Source organism: Neofelis nebulosa, chromosome 5 (assembly GCF_028018385.1).
Source record: "Neofelis nebulosa isolate mNeoNeb1 chromosome 5, mNeoNeb1.pri, whole genome shotgun sequence".
Classification (NCBI taxonomy): domain Eukaryota; kingdom Metazoa; phylum Chordata; class Mammalia; order Carnivora; family Felidae; genus Neofelis; species Neofelis nebulosa.
Window position 1 is genome coordinate 150,298,182 of NC_080786.1, and position 13,563 is coordinate 150,311,744.

At 47.1% G+C, this 13,563-nt stretch overlaps 1 protein-coding gene across 1 annotated transcript; it reads left to right on the top strand.

The window, feature by feature from the left end:
- The first annotated feature begins 4,017 nt into the window (after positions 1-4,017).
- Positions 4,018-12,190, top strand: LOC131512825 (carbonyl reductase [NADPH] 3). The gene is made up of 3 exons (XM_058731946.1): positions 4,018-4,588; positions 6,367-6,474; positions 11,701-12,190. Exons 1-3 carry the CDS (start codon positions 4,300-4,302, stop codon positions 12,135-12,137), a joined length of 834 nt encoding a protein of 277 aa, XP_058587929.1. The 5' UTR covers positions 4,018-4,299; the 3' UTR covers positions 12,138-12,190.
- Positions 12,191-13,563: the final 1,373 nt, after the last annotated feature.

Genomic DNA, 13,563 nt, shown 5'->3' on the forward strand with positions numbered 1-13,563 from the left:
CCTGTGCAAGCAGCTAGGCATGAGGCGGGGGAGGTGGGGGGAATGGCAGGAAGCTGCCCATGTTGTCGTGACATTTATGACCACAGATCATAAATGGCGCCCCGGCTCCACAGACAATGCTGCCTAGTTCCCTAATACATTCACCTTCACACTCCACGAGATGGCTATTACTTCCTCAAATCTCTCAGACTGAAACCTCTGGCCGACTTTATATGGCTCATCCTTCAAAGAGTAATAATGCCATCAAGAAGAACCACCTAGCGAGACCCACACACTCTGCTTTCCTCCCGTTATAAAAGTCCTGCTCCAATGACAAGCCCCCATCTGAGTTCTAGATCCCAACTACACTGGCCTCCCACACATTTTAGTCTTGAATTATTCCCTTCCTCTCCTTCATCAATTTTTACTTCCCTTTGAGATTATTACCGTTGCACAAAACATGCTTTAATAGCTCTCTCCCAGCTTTTGAAACTTTTTTTTGAGAGAGAGAGAGAGCGTGCGCACGTAAGCAGGAGAGGGGCCGAAGGAGAGACAGTCAGAGAATCTCAAACAGGCTCCACACCCAGCTCAGAGCCCAATGTTGGGCTCAATCTCATAACCATGAAATCATGACCTGAGCTGAAATCCAGAGTCAGACGCTACACTGACTGAGCCACCCAGGCACCCCTAAAACTCTTTAAAAAGAATTCAGGTCTTATATGGCATGTTCTCTGATTATAATATAATTAAGTTAGAAATTAATAACAGCAAGATATCTGGAAAATATCCAAATAGTTGGAAATTTAAAAATATACTTCTGGTGCATCTGGCTGGCTCAGTCAGTAGAGCATGTGACTCTTGATCTCAGGGTTAGGAGTCAGAACCCCACATTGGGTATAAAGATTACTTAAAAATAAAATCTTCTAAAATTTTTTTGTTAAATATGTTTCTAAATACCCTTAGTCAAAGAATATGTCAATAGGTAAATTAGAAAGTATTTTAAACTGATTAAAATTGAAAAGTCAACATATCAAGATTTATGTGCTGTTATTCCACTAACAGCAGTACTTAAGGGACATTAATAGCCTTTAACACCTATATAGAAAAAGAAAAAAGATCTCAGATCAATGGCCTCAGCTTCTTTTCTCAGAAACAGAGCAAATAAAACCCAAAATGAGCAAAAGAAAGGATATAATTTGGGACACCTGGGTGGTTCAGTCAATTAAGCATCCAACTCTTCTTGATTTGTGTTCAGGTCATGATCTCACGGTTCATGGGATCAATCCCCGCATGGAGCTCTGCACTGATGGCATGGAACCTGCTTGGAATTCCCTCTCTTCTTCTTTCTGTCCCTCCCCTGCTTGCATACTCTCTCTCTCCCATAAATAAACATTTAAAAAAAGAAGAAAACGGGACACCTGGGTGGCTCAGTCGGTTAAACGTCCGACTTCGGCTCAGGTCACGATCTTGCGGTCTGTGAGTTCAAGCCCTGCGTCGGGCTCTGTGCTGACAGCTCAGAGCCTGGAGCCTGCTTCCGATTCTGTGTCTCCCTCTCTCTCTGACCCTCCCCCATTCATGCTCTGTCTCTCTCTGTCTCAAAAATAAATAAACGTTAAAAAAATTTTTTTAAAGAAGAAAGGAAATAAAAGAACAGAAATATAATATAATCAGGGGTGCCTGGGTGGCTCAGTTGGATAAGCGTCTGACTTCGGGTCAGGTTATGATCTCATGGCTCGTGGGTTCAAGCCCCGTGTCAGGCTCTGTGCTGACAGCTCAGAGCCTGGATCCTGCTTCTGATTCTGTGTATCTCTCTCTCTCTGCCCCTCTCCCACTTATACTCTCTCTTTCTCTCAAAAATAAACATTTTTAAAAATATGTATGTAATATAATCAGAAAAAAAAACAGAGGAAAAATAACAGTAAAACCAAAAGATGCTTGTTTGAGGGGGGAAAAAATCAATAAAATTGATAAACCTCTAGCCAGACAGAGCAGGAAAAAAAAAAAAAAGAAACACAAATTACCAATATCAGGAATAAGGGAGGCGGCATCACTACCAATATTAAAAGGACTAATAAGGGGCGCCTGGGTGGCTCAGTCGGTTAAGCGGCCGACTTCGGCTCAGGTCATGATCTCGCGGTTCGTGAGTTCGAGCCCCGCGTTGTGCTCTGTGCTGTCAGCTCAGAGCCTGGAGCCTGTTTCAGATTCTGTGTCTCCCTCTCTCTGACCCTCCCCCGTTCATGCTCTGTCTCGCTCCATCTCAAAAATAAAATAAAAACGTTAAAAAAAAAAATTTAAAAAATAAATAAATAAATAAATAAATAAATAAATAAAAGGACTAATAAAAGCATATTATGGGGGTTCCTGGGTGGCTCAGTCAGTTAAACATCCAACTCTTGATTTTGGCTCAGGTCACGATCTCACAGTTCATGAGTTCAAGACCTGCATCTGGCTCTGTGCTGGCAGCGAGGAGCCTGCTTGGGATTCTCTCTCTCTCCCCCTCTACTTCTGTCCTACCTGCTCATGCTCTCTCTCTCAAAATGAATAAATAAAACATTTTAGAAAGAGCATATGATGAACAACTTGTCAACAGAATAACTTAGATGAAATAAACAAATTTTTTGAAAAACATGAATTAAGCTCACTCAAAAAGAAATAGAAAACCTGAATAGCCCTACATCTTTTTTTTTTTATGGTGAAAAAATTTATGTTTAGAATTAGTCAGCCAGACTCAGTTTAGATGATCCCAATTTTGTTGGCAACATCCAAAGTTGAACGTATATGCCTTCTTTTCTCCATCAGGCCTGATCAGAGTGTTGACCTCGGCCACGTCAATGTCATAGAGCTTCTTCACAGCCTGTTTGATCGGGCGCTTGTTGGCCTTAACATCCACAATGAACACAAGTGTCCTCTATGTTCATCATGGCTGACTCTGTAGTCAGGGGGAACTTGATGATGGCATAGTAGTCAAGCTTGTTTCTCCTGGGGGTACTCTTCTGAGGATATTTGAGCTGCCTTTGGAGACACGGTGTCTTGGGCGATCAGAATGTAGGTGATGTGAGGATCTGTGTGAGTGTGTGTGTGTGTGTGTGTGTGTGTGACTGTGGATGCCTTTCAGCACCGCTTTCTTGCCTTTCAAAGCCTTTGCTCTGGCTTCTGATTTGGGAGGGGTAGGGGCTTCCTTCTTCCCTTTCCACGCCATCTTCAGAAAAGGCTAGTCCCACAGCTTTAAAATAAAGTTCCAAATAATTTTTAGAGAGAAAAAAAAATATTGGTTGAGCCACAGTAAGGGACCACCCAGCAAGAGCCCACTTTCCTGATCTTGTTTGTTGATTTGATAGAGAAGGGTAGAGTCAAGGTGACAGACACCAGCAGCTTAGCCAACTCTGCTTGGGAAAAGCTGAGTCATAATGAGGTCGTAGCTCTCCATAAATCTAAGTGTCACCAATCAAACACCCTCAGATTACACTAAAGAAGACGCGTGGGGGAGTTCTGATTGTGCAGACCTTGACACACCAGGGGACTCATTTCTGTTTGAACTTTGCAGGTGCACAGTTTTCACTGGGAGAAAAAAATATATAGATATAGATATAGATAGCCTCCTTGGACAGACCTAAAACGCAGACACTTAGCACCCAAATGAGTTATGTAAGGATTAAATAAAAACATTCCAATAAGAGGCTTGGCACACAGTAAGAGCTTCATAAACACTCCCTCTCACTCGGGGGCCGGCTGGCAATCACATACAGCAATGAACCCTGCCCACACCTGAAAATCTACTCATAAGACCTTTTTTCCTTGGGTTTAAGGAAACGGGAGAACCTATGTCCTGAGTGGCAGTTACCGTGTCTAAATCATTTCGCTGCATTTGAGGAAAAAGCAAACATTTTCATTTTGCAGTGGATGATGGGCGCACGCCCAAGAAAATTACTCAGCCCTTGTTTTTCTCCTTTTGGGGTTTTCCTAGAATAGTTTCAGTCCAACTGCAATGAATCTCTAGATCCCATCACCATCGGTTTTGGCTTTGGGAAATCGACTAACCGCTCCACCCCGCAGACCACCGCTGGGCTCAGACGCGGGATCAAAAGGGCGCAGCGCCGGGAAGGGGCGGACTCCGGAGTGGGGCGTTACGAAACCTTCGGGAACGGACGGCCACTCCTCGCAGGGGAGGGACCGAGGGCCGGGCCTCGTTCTCTAGAAGTCGCAGCACTGGATCCCAGAACGCAGTTCTCTGTGGCTTCTCTGTGTCCGAGCCTCCGCAGCGAGCTCCCTAGTGGCTCACAGCCCGGGCCGCTCTCCACGCGCCAAGTGCCTTCCCCGACCATGTCGTCCTGCAGCCGCGTGGCGCTGGTGACCGGGGCCAACAAAGGCATCGGCTTCGCCATCGCGCGCGACCTGTGCCGGCAATTTTCGGGGGACGTGGTGCTCACGGCGCGGGACGCGGCGCGGGGCCGGGCGGCAGTGCAGCAGCTCCAGGCCGAGGGCCTGAGCCCCCGCTTCCACCTGCTGGACATCGACGACCTGCAGAGCATCCGCGCCCTGCGCGACTTCCTGCGCAAGGAGTACGGGGGCCTCAACGTGTTGGTCAACAACGCGGGCATCGCCTTCCAGCGTAGGTCGGGGGTGGGTCTCTGGGGGCGCCAAGGGTTCGGGGCAGAGAGCCGCGGGCGCCCCCTACTTGTGGGCTGGAGTGATCGCGGAGCGCAGCGCCGGCCCCTCGGGATGCGCTCAACATTGGCCTCCCTCGGCGGCTTCTCGCTTTCCGCGGAGTCGCGGGAGCGGTTCGCTTAGCGCGAAGCTGGCGGGGCGCAGCCCTGGGCCCTCCCAGAGCCGTCGGCTGCTGCGGTTTGCCAGAAAACCGGCCTCCTGGGAGGGGGCCACGCCCTGCTAAGCTCATCAGCTTTCTGTCTAAAGCAAAAAACATTTTCCCTGCGAAGGGTCTCCAGCTCACTTTGGGCTTTCGCTTTCCTTGAAAGGGAGCTTTCATAGAAGCCCGGAGGCATCTGCTCGGGACAGGAAATGGATCGCCGAGACACGATCAGCGCGCACTTGCACAATAGTGAACTTGAGATTTTATTTAAAGGAAAGCTTTGATAGGCTCAGCCAGAAAGGAAGCGAGCCTTGTTCCCTCCCCCAGGGAATTTGTTTGTCATCAAACATACATTTTAAGTGTGATTTTAAGTAGCATCTTTGGCGGGGGGGGGGGGGGGGTAGGTCAAGGTTATTACTCTATTGCTCTACTGAGAAAGTTGCTGAGCCGCCATGTGGCGGAGGTAGAAAGAATAACCAAGCCAGACTCACCTAAAACCTAGTGGAGACGAGAAACCCAAGAGGCAGAACGGAGTAAAAACTGCCGTGAAGCCTTGAATAACCAGCCCCCCCCCCCCCCCCCCGGCTTGAACCCTCACCGAAGCTGTGCACCCGCACCTCCAACTCAGCGGGTCGGCTTTCCGGAAGCGCAGGTGGGAGGTGGCAGACACCCGCTGGTACAACCCTCAGCCACTGGCTGAAGGATTGATGGATAAATACGCCGCTTCCCGGACCAAGCGTGCAGGAACGCGGGTCCGCTGGCAGCCCTTGCCCCCTCAAAAGTGTGGGCGGTGGACCAACAGCACGTGCAGCCCCAGGCCCTCGCTGGAATCGCAGGATCTCGGGCCTCACCCCACACCCGCTGAATCAGAATTTGCATTTTAACAGGATTGCCAGGTGCCTCCCATACCCTTTCAAGATTGAGCCGCAGCCCTGAAAGCCAGGAATTCTCAAAGTGGGGCCAGACCTGTAGCTGTAGCGTCACCCGAGAACGCGTTAAAAATGCAAATTCTGGAGCCCCACCCGAGACCTTCTCAATCCCAAACTCTGGGGGCGGAGCCCAGAAAGCTGTGTTTTAACAGGCCCTGCAGGTGATTCAGATACACCCTTGAAGCTCGGATCCGGTGGCTTAAAAATCGTTTTAAAGTTAGCTTGTTTTAGGGGCGCCTGGGTGGCTCAGTTGGTTGAGGCTGGGCCTTCAGCTCAGGTCATGACCTCGGGGTTCGTGAGTTCAGCCCCGCGTCGGGCTCTGTGCTGACAGCTCGGAGCCTGGAGCCTGCTTCGGAGTCTGTGTCTCCCTCTCTCTCTGCCCTCCCCCACTCAAGTTCTGTCTCTCTCAAAAATAAACTAAAAAAAACATAATAATAAAGTTAGCTTGTTTTTCCTTTAATTAGAGATAAAATCTAGGGCGCCTGGCTAGCTCTGTCCATAGCGCATGAGGTTCTTGATCTTGGGGTTGTGAGCTCCAGCCCCACCTTCCGTGCAGAGATTGCTTGAATAAACTTGAGAGAGATAAGATTGGCTTTGTTATATACATTTCAAGGGGAAATGCATGACTTTGTTTCCTTCTCTTTTTGGAAGCTGATGATCCAACACCCTTTGACATTCGAGCTGAGATAACACTGAAGACAAACTTTTTTGCCACAAGGAATGTCTGCATAGAATTACTGCCAATAATAAAACCTCATGGTAAGTCCAGCCATATGTCTGCCCCTCCCCTGCTCATTCTCATTCTCTCTCTCTCTGTCTCAAAAATAAAAATTAAAAAAGATGTATAATGGGGCGCCTGGGTGGCTCAGCCGGTTGAGCATCCGATTCTTGATCTCAGCTCAGGTCTTGATCTCAGGGTCGTGAGTTCAAGCCCCAGTTTGGGCCCCACGCTGGGCGTGAAGCCTACTTAAAAATAAAATAAAAGATATATTTGATACATGGCAGTGCTCTTTGGTCCCATGATATGAACTCAACCCTAGAATAATAGGTGTTACAAGTCCCCAAAGGCCTCTTGCCTTTGAGCAACCTCAGTGGGTCCTTCTCAGCTCCTCAGGGTGGTGGGGCCACACCAGCTCATTTGGGAGCCTGGCAGGGAAGGATCTGTTTTAGCATCATTATGACTTTCCCTGTGTTCCTTTCTTCACTTTGTCAAGCTAATGAAGAACCTCCCAAAGAAATATTTCTTTATTAGGAAGTATCTTGCCCACACTCCCAAGTATTCAATAACTTTTATTACTTTTTCCACAAATACTGGAGGGCCTACCATAACCCAGGGTGCTGGGGACACAGTGGTAAGCACTGTGAACAGGAACAATCCTGACCATGGAGCACTGAGTCCAGTGGACAAGACCGTCATTGACAAAGAATCCTACAACTGTACTGGGAGGGGGCAGAGAAGTCTCGCTTCCTTGACGATTCTCTTTCCCAGGAAGGCAGCTGTGATTCTTAGGAAGAAAAACTCTGTGGTTCTTATAAGAAATGTGCTTTTTTTGGAGTGCCTGGGTGGCTCAGTCGGTTGAGCATCTGACTGTTGATTTCAGCTCAGGTCTTGATCCCAGGGTCGTGGGGTCGGAGCCCCGCATTGGGCTCTGTGCTGAGTGTGGAACTGGCTTAAGATTCTCTCTCTCTCTCTCTCTCTCTCTCTCTCTCTCTCTTTCTCTTTCTCTCTCTCTCTCCCCCTCCCTCTCTCCCTCTCCCCCTCCCTCTCTCCCTTTCCCCCTCCCTCTCTCCCCAGCTCATGCTTGCTGTCTCCCAAAAAAAAGAAAAACAATGTGCTTTTCTTAATTTAACATTTTGAATAAAGATGATCTCTGGTGCAAAAGTCTTAAAATCTAAAAAGATGTTTGGTGAGAGCTGCACTCAGACTCATGCTCCCCCACTTGCCCAATTCCTGTCCCCAGCCTCTACAGGCAATTCCCTTTGTCTTTTCCTAGTGGGATGAGATCACAGAAAGCCCGCAGGCAGAGTTGCTGGGACTGGCTGAAGGAAGCCTTGGTTCTAGGTGCGTGGAGTTGCTGAGTGCTCAGGGCCAAGGGCATAGTTTTTAAATGCAAATCTAAGTTATGTATGTGTGTGTGTGTGTGTCCCTTTTTTACATAATGGGAACATTAAGTATAATGTTTGCTACTATGCTCTTTTTCACTTACTATCTCTGGGACTCTTTCTAGATCAAGACAGAAAGTTTTCTTATTTTTTTTTTTACAGCTGCATAGTATTCCATTTGCAAGGGTGATTTTTACCAAGTGTCTAGAAGTCTTCTCTCTATGGGTTTTAGAATCCTAGAATTGGAAAACTACAAGGTATTGAAGAAACTTGACATTCCTATGACTTCATTTTACAGAGAAGGAAATTGAGACCCAAAGACATGAACGCAGTCAGGTAGTGATAGGTCTGGAAACAGTGTTCAAGTTTCCTGACTTCACCCCTCAATCAAATCAGGATAATTAGTTCCAGTGAAGGGAAGGATCTTAACGCCAAACAATTGCAAACCAAGCCATTTTGAAAGATGAAAGGCAGCTTGGAGGAGGGTGGAGCTTGGGCATCAACCCAGAAGCAGATGAGTCACTGGCTTCAACCAGTTCTCTGTAACAGTAATTCCCAACTTGGGAATCTGGTTTACAACACATTGAGAATACTTGTGAATTTTCAGTAAAACTCACGTTTACCCAGAAGGCAAAAAGCGAGGATCCTTGCCTCTTGATTTGTAGGGAATCTCTACCCATGCAAAACTGACTTAAATGTCACATTTTATTTAGCTTTATAATACCTCCTTATTTAAAAAAAATTTTTTTTAATGTTTGTTCGTTTTTGATGGACAGGGTGTGAGCAGGGGCGGGGCAGAGAGAGAGGGAGACACAGAATCTGAAGCAGGCTCCAGGCTCTCAGTGCAGAGGCTGAAGCCCGGCTTGAACCCACGAGCTGTGAGATCATGACCTGGGCCGAAGTCGGACGCTTAACCGACTGAGCCATCCAGGCGCCCCTATAATACCTCTTTAAAAGAAAGTTACCTCTGGGACCCCTGGGTGGCTCAGTGGGTTAAGCGGGTCTGACTTTAGCTCAGGTCATGATCTCACAGTTAGTGGGTTCCAGCCCTGCTTTAGGCTCTGTGCTGACAGCTCCAAGCCTGGAGCCTGTTTCAGATTCTGTGTCTCCCTCTCCCACTGGCACTTGGTGTGTATCTCTCTCAAAAATATATGCACAGTTAAAAAATTTTTTTTAAAAAGTTACCAAACCTTTTCTTTTGCTTGTTCATTCAAGATTCTGAGTAAATAAGTTAATCCAATGTTTACCCACTAGGGGGAGCTACTTGTCCACTCTTTCTAAGAATGGCTAGGGGTTGTTTCAGGACCAGGGGGCCCACCTGGACCTCAGCAAATGGTGGTGGCTGTGTGGGTGCAGCCCTTCTCAGGACTGATTGCACCCAGCTGGCTGCTGAGATGGTCATCCCTTGGCCTCACTGATGATCACCTGAGATGTCACCTGAGATCAGAGGACACCTCTGACTCTTAGAAAGTTTTTTATTTCTACCAAAGGCATAGAGTAGCACCCCTATTTCATTTTTCTTTCTTCCTTTACCCTTTTGAATTTAATTCCTTGTAGCAACCAGGTGATTAAGAACAAATTTGTTTAGGGTGCCTGGGTGGCCCAGTTGATTAGGTGTCTGACTCTTGATGTCTGCTTGGATCTCCATCTCAGGGTTGTGAGTTCAAGCCCCACGTTGGCTTAAAAAAAAAAAGGCGGGGGGGGCACCTGGGGGGCTCAGTCGGTTAAGCGTCCGACTTCGGCTCAGGTCATGATCTCGCGGTCTGTGAGTTCGAGCCCCGCGTCGGGCTCTGTGCTGACAGCTCAGAGCCTGGAGCCTGTTTCAGATTCTGTGTCTCCCTCTCTCTGACCCTCCCCCACTCATGCTCTGTCTCTCTCTGTCTCAAAAATAAATAAACGTTAAAAAAAAAAAAAAAGAACAAAGCTGCTTAGAAAGTAATGAAGAACACAACTTCATCAAAATAGTATTCCTGGCCAAAGCATTGAAGTGAGTCTAATTAGAAAACCATGCCAGTCCAAATGGGAGAAATACTACAAAATAATAGCCTAGAGTCTTCAAAAAGATCATTGTTAACTACTCTAGGTTAAAACTAAAGAGCTATGACTGCTAAATACAATCCGTGATCCTACGTTGGAGCCTGGATGAAAACAAAAAGTATAAAGAAAGATTATTGAGATAATTGGACCCTTTGAATATGGACTGTACATCAGATAATAGTGTTATATCATGATAAATGTCTTGAGGGTGATCACTCTTGTGGTTATGTAAGGTAATACCCTTGTTACTGTATATAAAGTGCTTAGGGCAAAGTTTTATGATATTTGTCTGCAATTAAGACAAAGAGAAAGCAAATGTGGCCAAATGTTAACAATTGAGGGGCTTAGGTAAAGGGCATACGGGTATGTATTGAACTATTCTTGCAATTTCTCTGTAGGCTTCAAATTTTTCACAGTTCAAAGTTGGGAAGGAAATATGTATTACAAGAGAGGAAGAAAATACTGAAGAGTCTTAGGTACCTGGGGATAAGTGAGTGCTCATATTCAAGACAGAGTGAGGGCATCTCTGTGTGCAGTTGGCCCACAAAGATATCTAGTAGAATGTACAACACACACACCCCCAACCCCATGGTGAATGAATGCCACTCAGAAAATGCAATAAAATCCAACTATCCTAGTGGATACAGAAAGAGTGGATTCGGGATAATATGTAAGAAAAGAACCCCCTAAATGTGGTGTCTTTTTTTTTTTTATGTTTATTCATTTTTGAGAGAGGGAATGAGTGGGGGAGGGGCAGTGAGAGAAAGGGACAGAGGATCTGAAGTGGGCTTTGTGCCGACAGCAGACAGCTCCATGTGGGGCTCGAACTCATGAACCATGAGATCATGACCTGAACTGAAGTCGGACACTCAACCGACTGAGCCACCCAGGTAACGCAACGTGGTGTCTTCTGATGTTAGGTGAGCTGTGTAAATTCACACACTGGTTTCGGGATTTCCATCAATGTTTCCAGCCGTCTTCTAGTTTCTGGCCTGCATGTTTTTTCATAGACATAACCGTCTTTTTAATAGCCGTGAAATATGGTGAATGTGAATATTAACTCATTAATTATATTTAACTATTAATGATGGGCTAAAGAAAGTGAAGAAAATCAAACCCGGGATGGAGAATCAACCCACTCCATGTGTGAGAGTACCCATCATTCAGGATAGACAGGGTCATCGTAAGGCATTGCTTGACCCTGATATTTGGCAGTTGGAGGCAAAGAGGTGGTGCCCAGGGCCCTAGGAAATTGTGCAAACCAGTAAACAGCTTTAATCCTTGGGGTGAGGGTGCTGTCTCTGGGAAACCAAGTTCATAGGCACCTGGAGTGTTTGTGTGTGTGTAGCGGGATGTTTTTAAAACTACTGCCCACTGGAGAATCACTGCCCTTTAGCCCCTGTTACTGATGGAAATGCGTCCTTCCCTTTGGGGGAGGAGGGCACAAAGTAATGTTAAAGCCCACTGGGTCCCTTCTAGAGTCTTTTTTTTTTTTTTTAATTTTTTTTTTTTTAACGTTTATTTATTTTTAAGACAGAGAGAGACAGAGCATGAACGGGGGAGGGGCAGAGAGAGAGGGAAACACAGAATCGGAAGCAGGCTCCAGGCTCCGAGCCGTCAGCCCAGAGCCCGACGCCGGGCTCGAACTCGCGGACCGCGAGATCGTGACCTGAGCTGAAGTCGGACGCTCAACCGACTGAGCCACCCAGGCGCCCCGAGTCTTTTTTTTTTTTTTTTTTTAACCAGCAATTAAACCTGCAGTATCAATCAATTGCATGTTGGGTGTAGTCACCCAACAATCGTTTATCTGTGACCTGCTTCCATATATTTACTATTCTGTTTCAGGCAGGGTGGTGAATATCAGCAGTTTAGAGGGCTCCAAAGCTCTTGAAAATTGCAGCCCAGATCTACAGAAGAAGTTCCGATGTGAGACGCTCACAGAAGGGGACCTGGTGGACCTCATGAAAAAGTTTGTGGAGGATGCAAACAACGAAGTGCACGAGAGGGAAGGCTGGCCCAACTCGGCTTATGGGGTGTCCAAGCTGGGGGTCACGGTCTTATCAAGGATCTTGGCCCGGCGTCTGGATGAGAAGAGAAAAGCGGACAGGATCCTGCTGAACGCATGCTGCCCGGGGTGGGTAAAAACGGACCTGGGTGGGCCTTGCGGCCCCAGGACTGTGGAGGAGGGAGCTGAGACCCCTGTCTACTTGGCCCTCCTGCCTCCAGATGCTACCGAGCCTCATGGCCAACTGGTCCATGACAAAGTCGTCCAAAACTGGTGAATGTCTGCTTTGGTGCTTAATGCTTAATAAACGTTTGTGGAGTGAATGAGTGACTTCTGGTGGTGTAGTCGGCTTCATTTTCTGTCGACTAGAATCTCCCTGTGAGAAAGCGGGTCTCGTCTAGAATCGGGCCGAGAGATTTTATTGTGCCCAGACTCTAACCTGAGATGGAGAAGAACCTGGTCCAGTGGTTCTCCAGTGTCAGAGGGCGTCACAATTACCTGGAGGGCATGTTAAAACGTTGCTCAGAACTGGGGCGCAAAGATGTGCACTTCTGACAAGTTCCTGGGTGCTGCTGGTGTTGGTCGAACGAGAGCCCTCAGGGCTACGGAGCGGGCTGCAGCCGTGTTCCAGCAATCCCATGCTGTTTCTAGGTTGTTGACTCTTCGAGGATGTGATTCCTCCTCCATTTCTATTGTTCTGCAATCCTGCTTTGTACCACATTCTGTTTCATTATATTTGGGCACATTTGAACGGGTTCTTATGAAGCAGTATGGCTTGAAGGACTCAGGAGGAATGTCCTTTTTTTTCACTGGGATACGATTTCTTCCATACTGGGTTTTTCACCTGGGGTTTTGCGTTCTGTGTTCCCAGAATGTTTGCAAAGTTGCCCTGCCCCTTCTTTCAAATTGTCCCGGCATAGGCAACTTTGTGCAGACCATCTCTGCTCTCGCAGAGACAGATGTCTTCTCCCTGACCTGTTCCTGCTCCCCTACAGCCCAGGGTGATTCTTGAACCTTCCTGGGCCTTTTGTAGTCTCTCCGACAACATTCACTGCTTCCAAATGGGACTGGCTTTGTAATCATTCTCCACATTCACTGCTTCCAAATGGGACTGGCTTTGTAATCAGCCCCCTTGGTTCTGGTTATACCCTGTAGAAGAAGGACTTGGAGACTAAAGAATCTTACGAAAGAGACGTACACTTGTGAGGCAAGTTTGCTAGGGCGTCAAGACCTCAGAAGGAATGGCTAGCCAAACAACAGAAATGCAACAGGTGCGAGATGGACAAATGACAAAGGAAAGAAACCACAAATTTACCAAGTTTATGATGGGTTGTTCATGGTGAGATACACCAATGTTATCACCTGATCATGACCACAAAGGTCACATATCACCTGACAACAGCATTGCAGAAATAAGATGATGCTGGCTTCCATTTGATAATAAGTACAGGATGGGAGTACTCCAGATTTCCCTCATTTGGCGGACCAGGACTACTCAGGTAACCCTGTTACGTCTGGTCTGTCACAGCGTGCAAAGTGTTTCTTCGTCTTGACTCTCCAACGTAACGACGGCAGCATGGCAGTGTCGTGTAGCTCCTGACAACCCACACCTCACTTCTTCATCCACTTTGGGTGGAGGACATCTGAATCCCACCCAGATTACATCTCACTTCCTTTAGCCATCTCTATATTGCCTGATTAAG

Excerpts from the sequence above, each read along its gene's own strand:
- LOC131512825 (XM_058731946.1), top strand. The coding sequence starts at position 4,300 with ATGTCGTCCTGCAGCCGCGTGGCGCTGGTGACCGGGGCCAACAAAGGC. Across the intron at positions 4,589-6,366 it reads CGCGGGCATCGCCTTCCAGC|CTGATGATCCAACACCCTTT; the intron begins GTAGGTCGGGGG and ends TCTTTTTGGAAG. Across the intron at positions 6,475-11,700 it reads GCCAATAATAAAACCTCATG|GCAGGGTGGTGAATATCAGC; the intron begins GTAAGTCCAGCC and ends ATTCTGTTTCAG.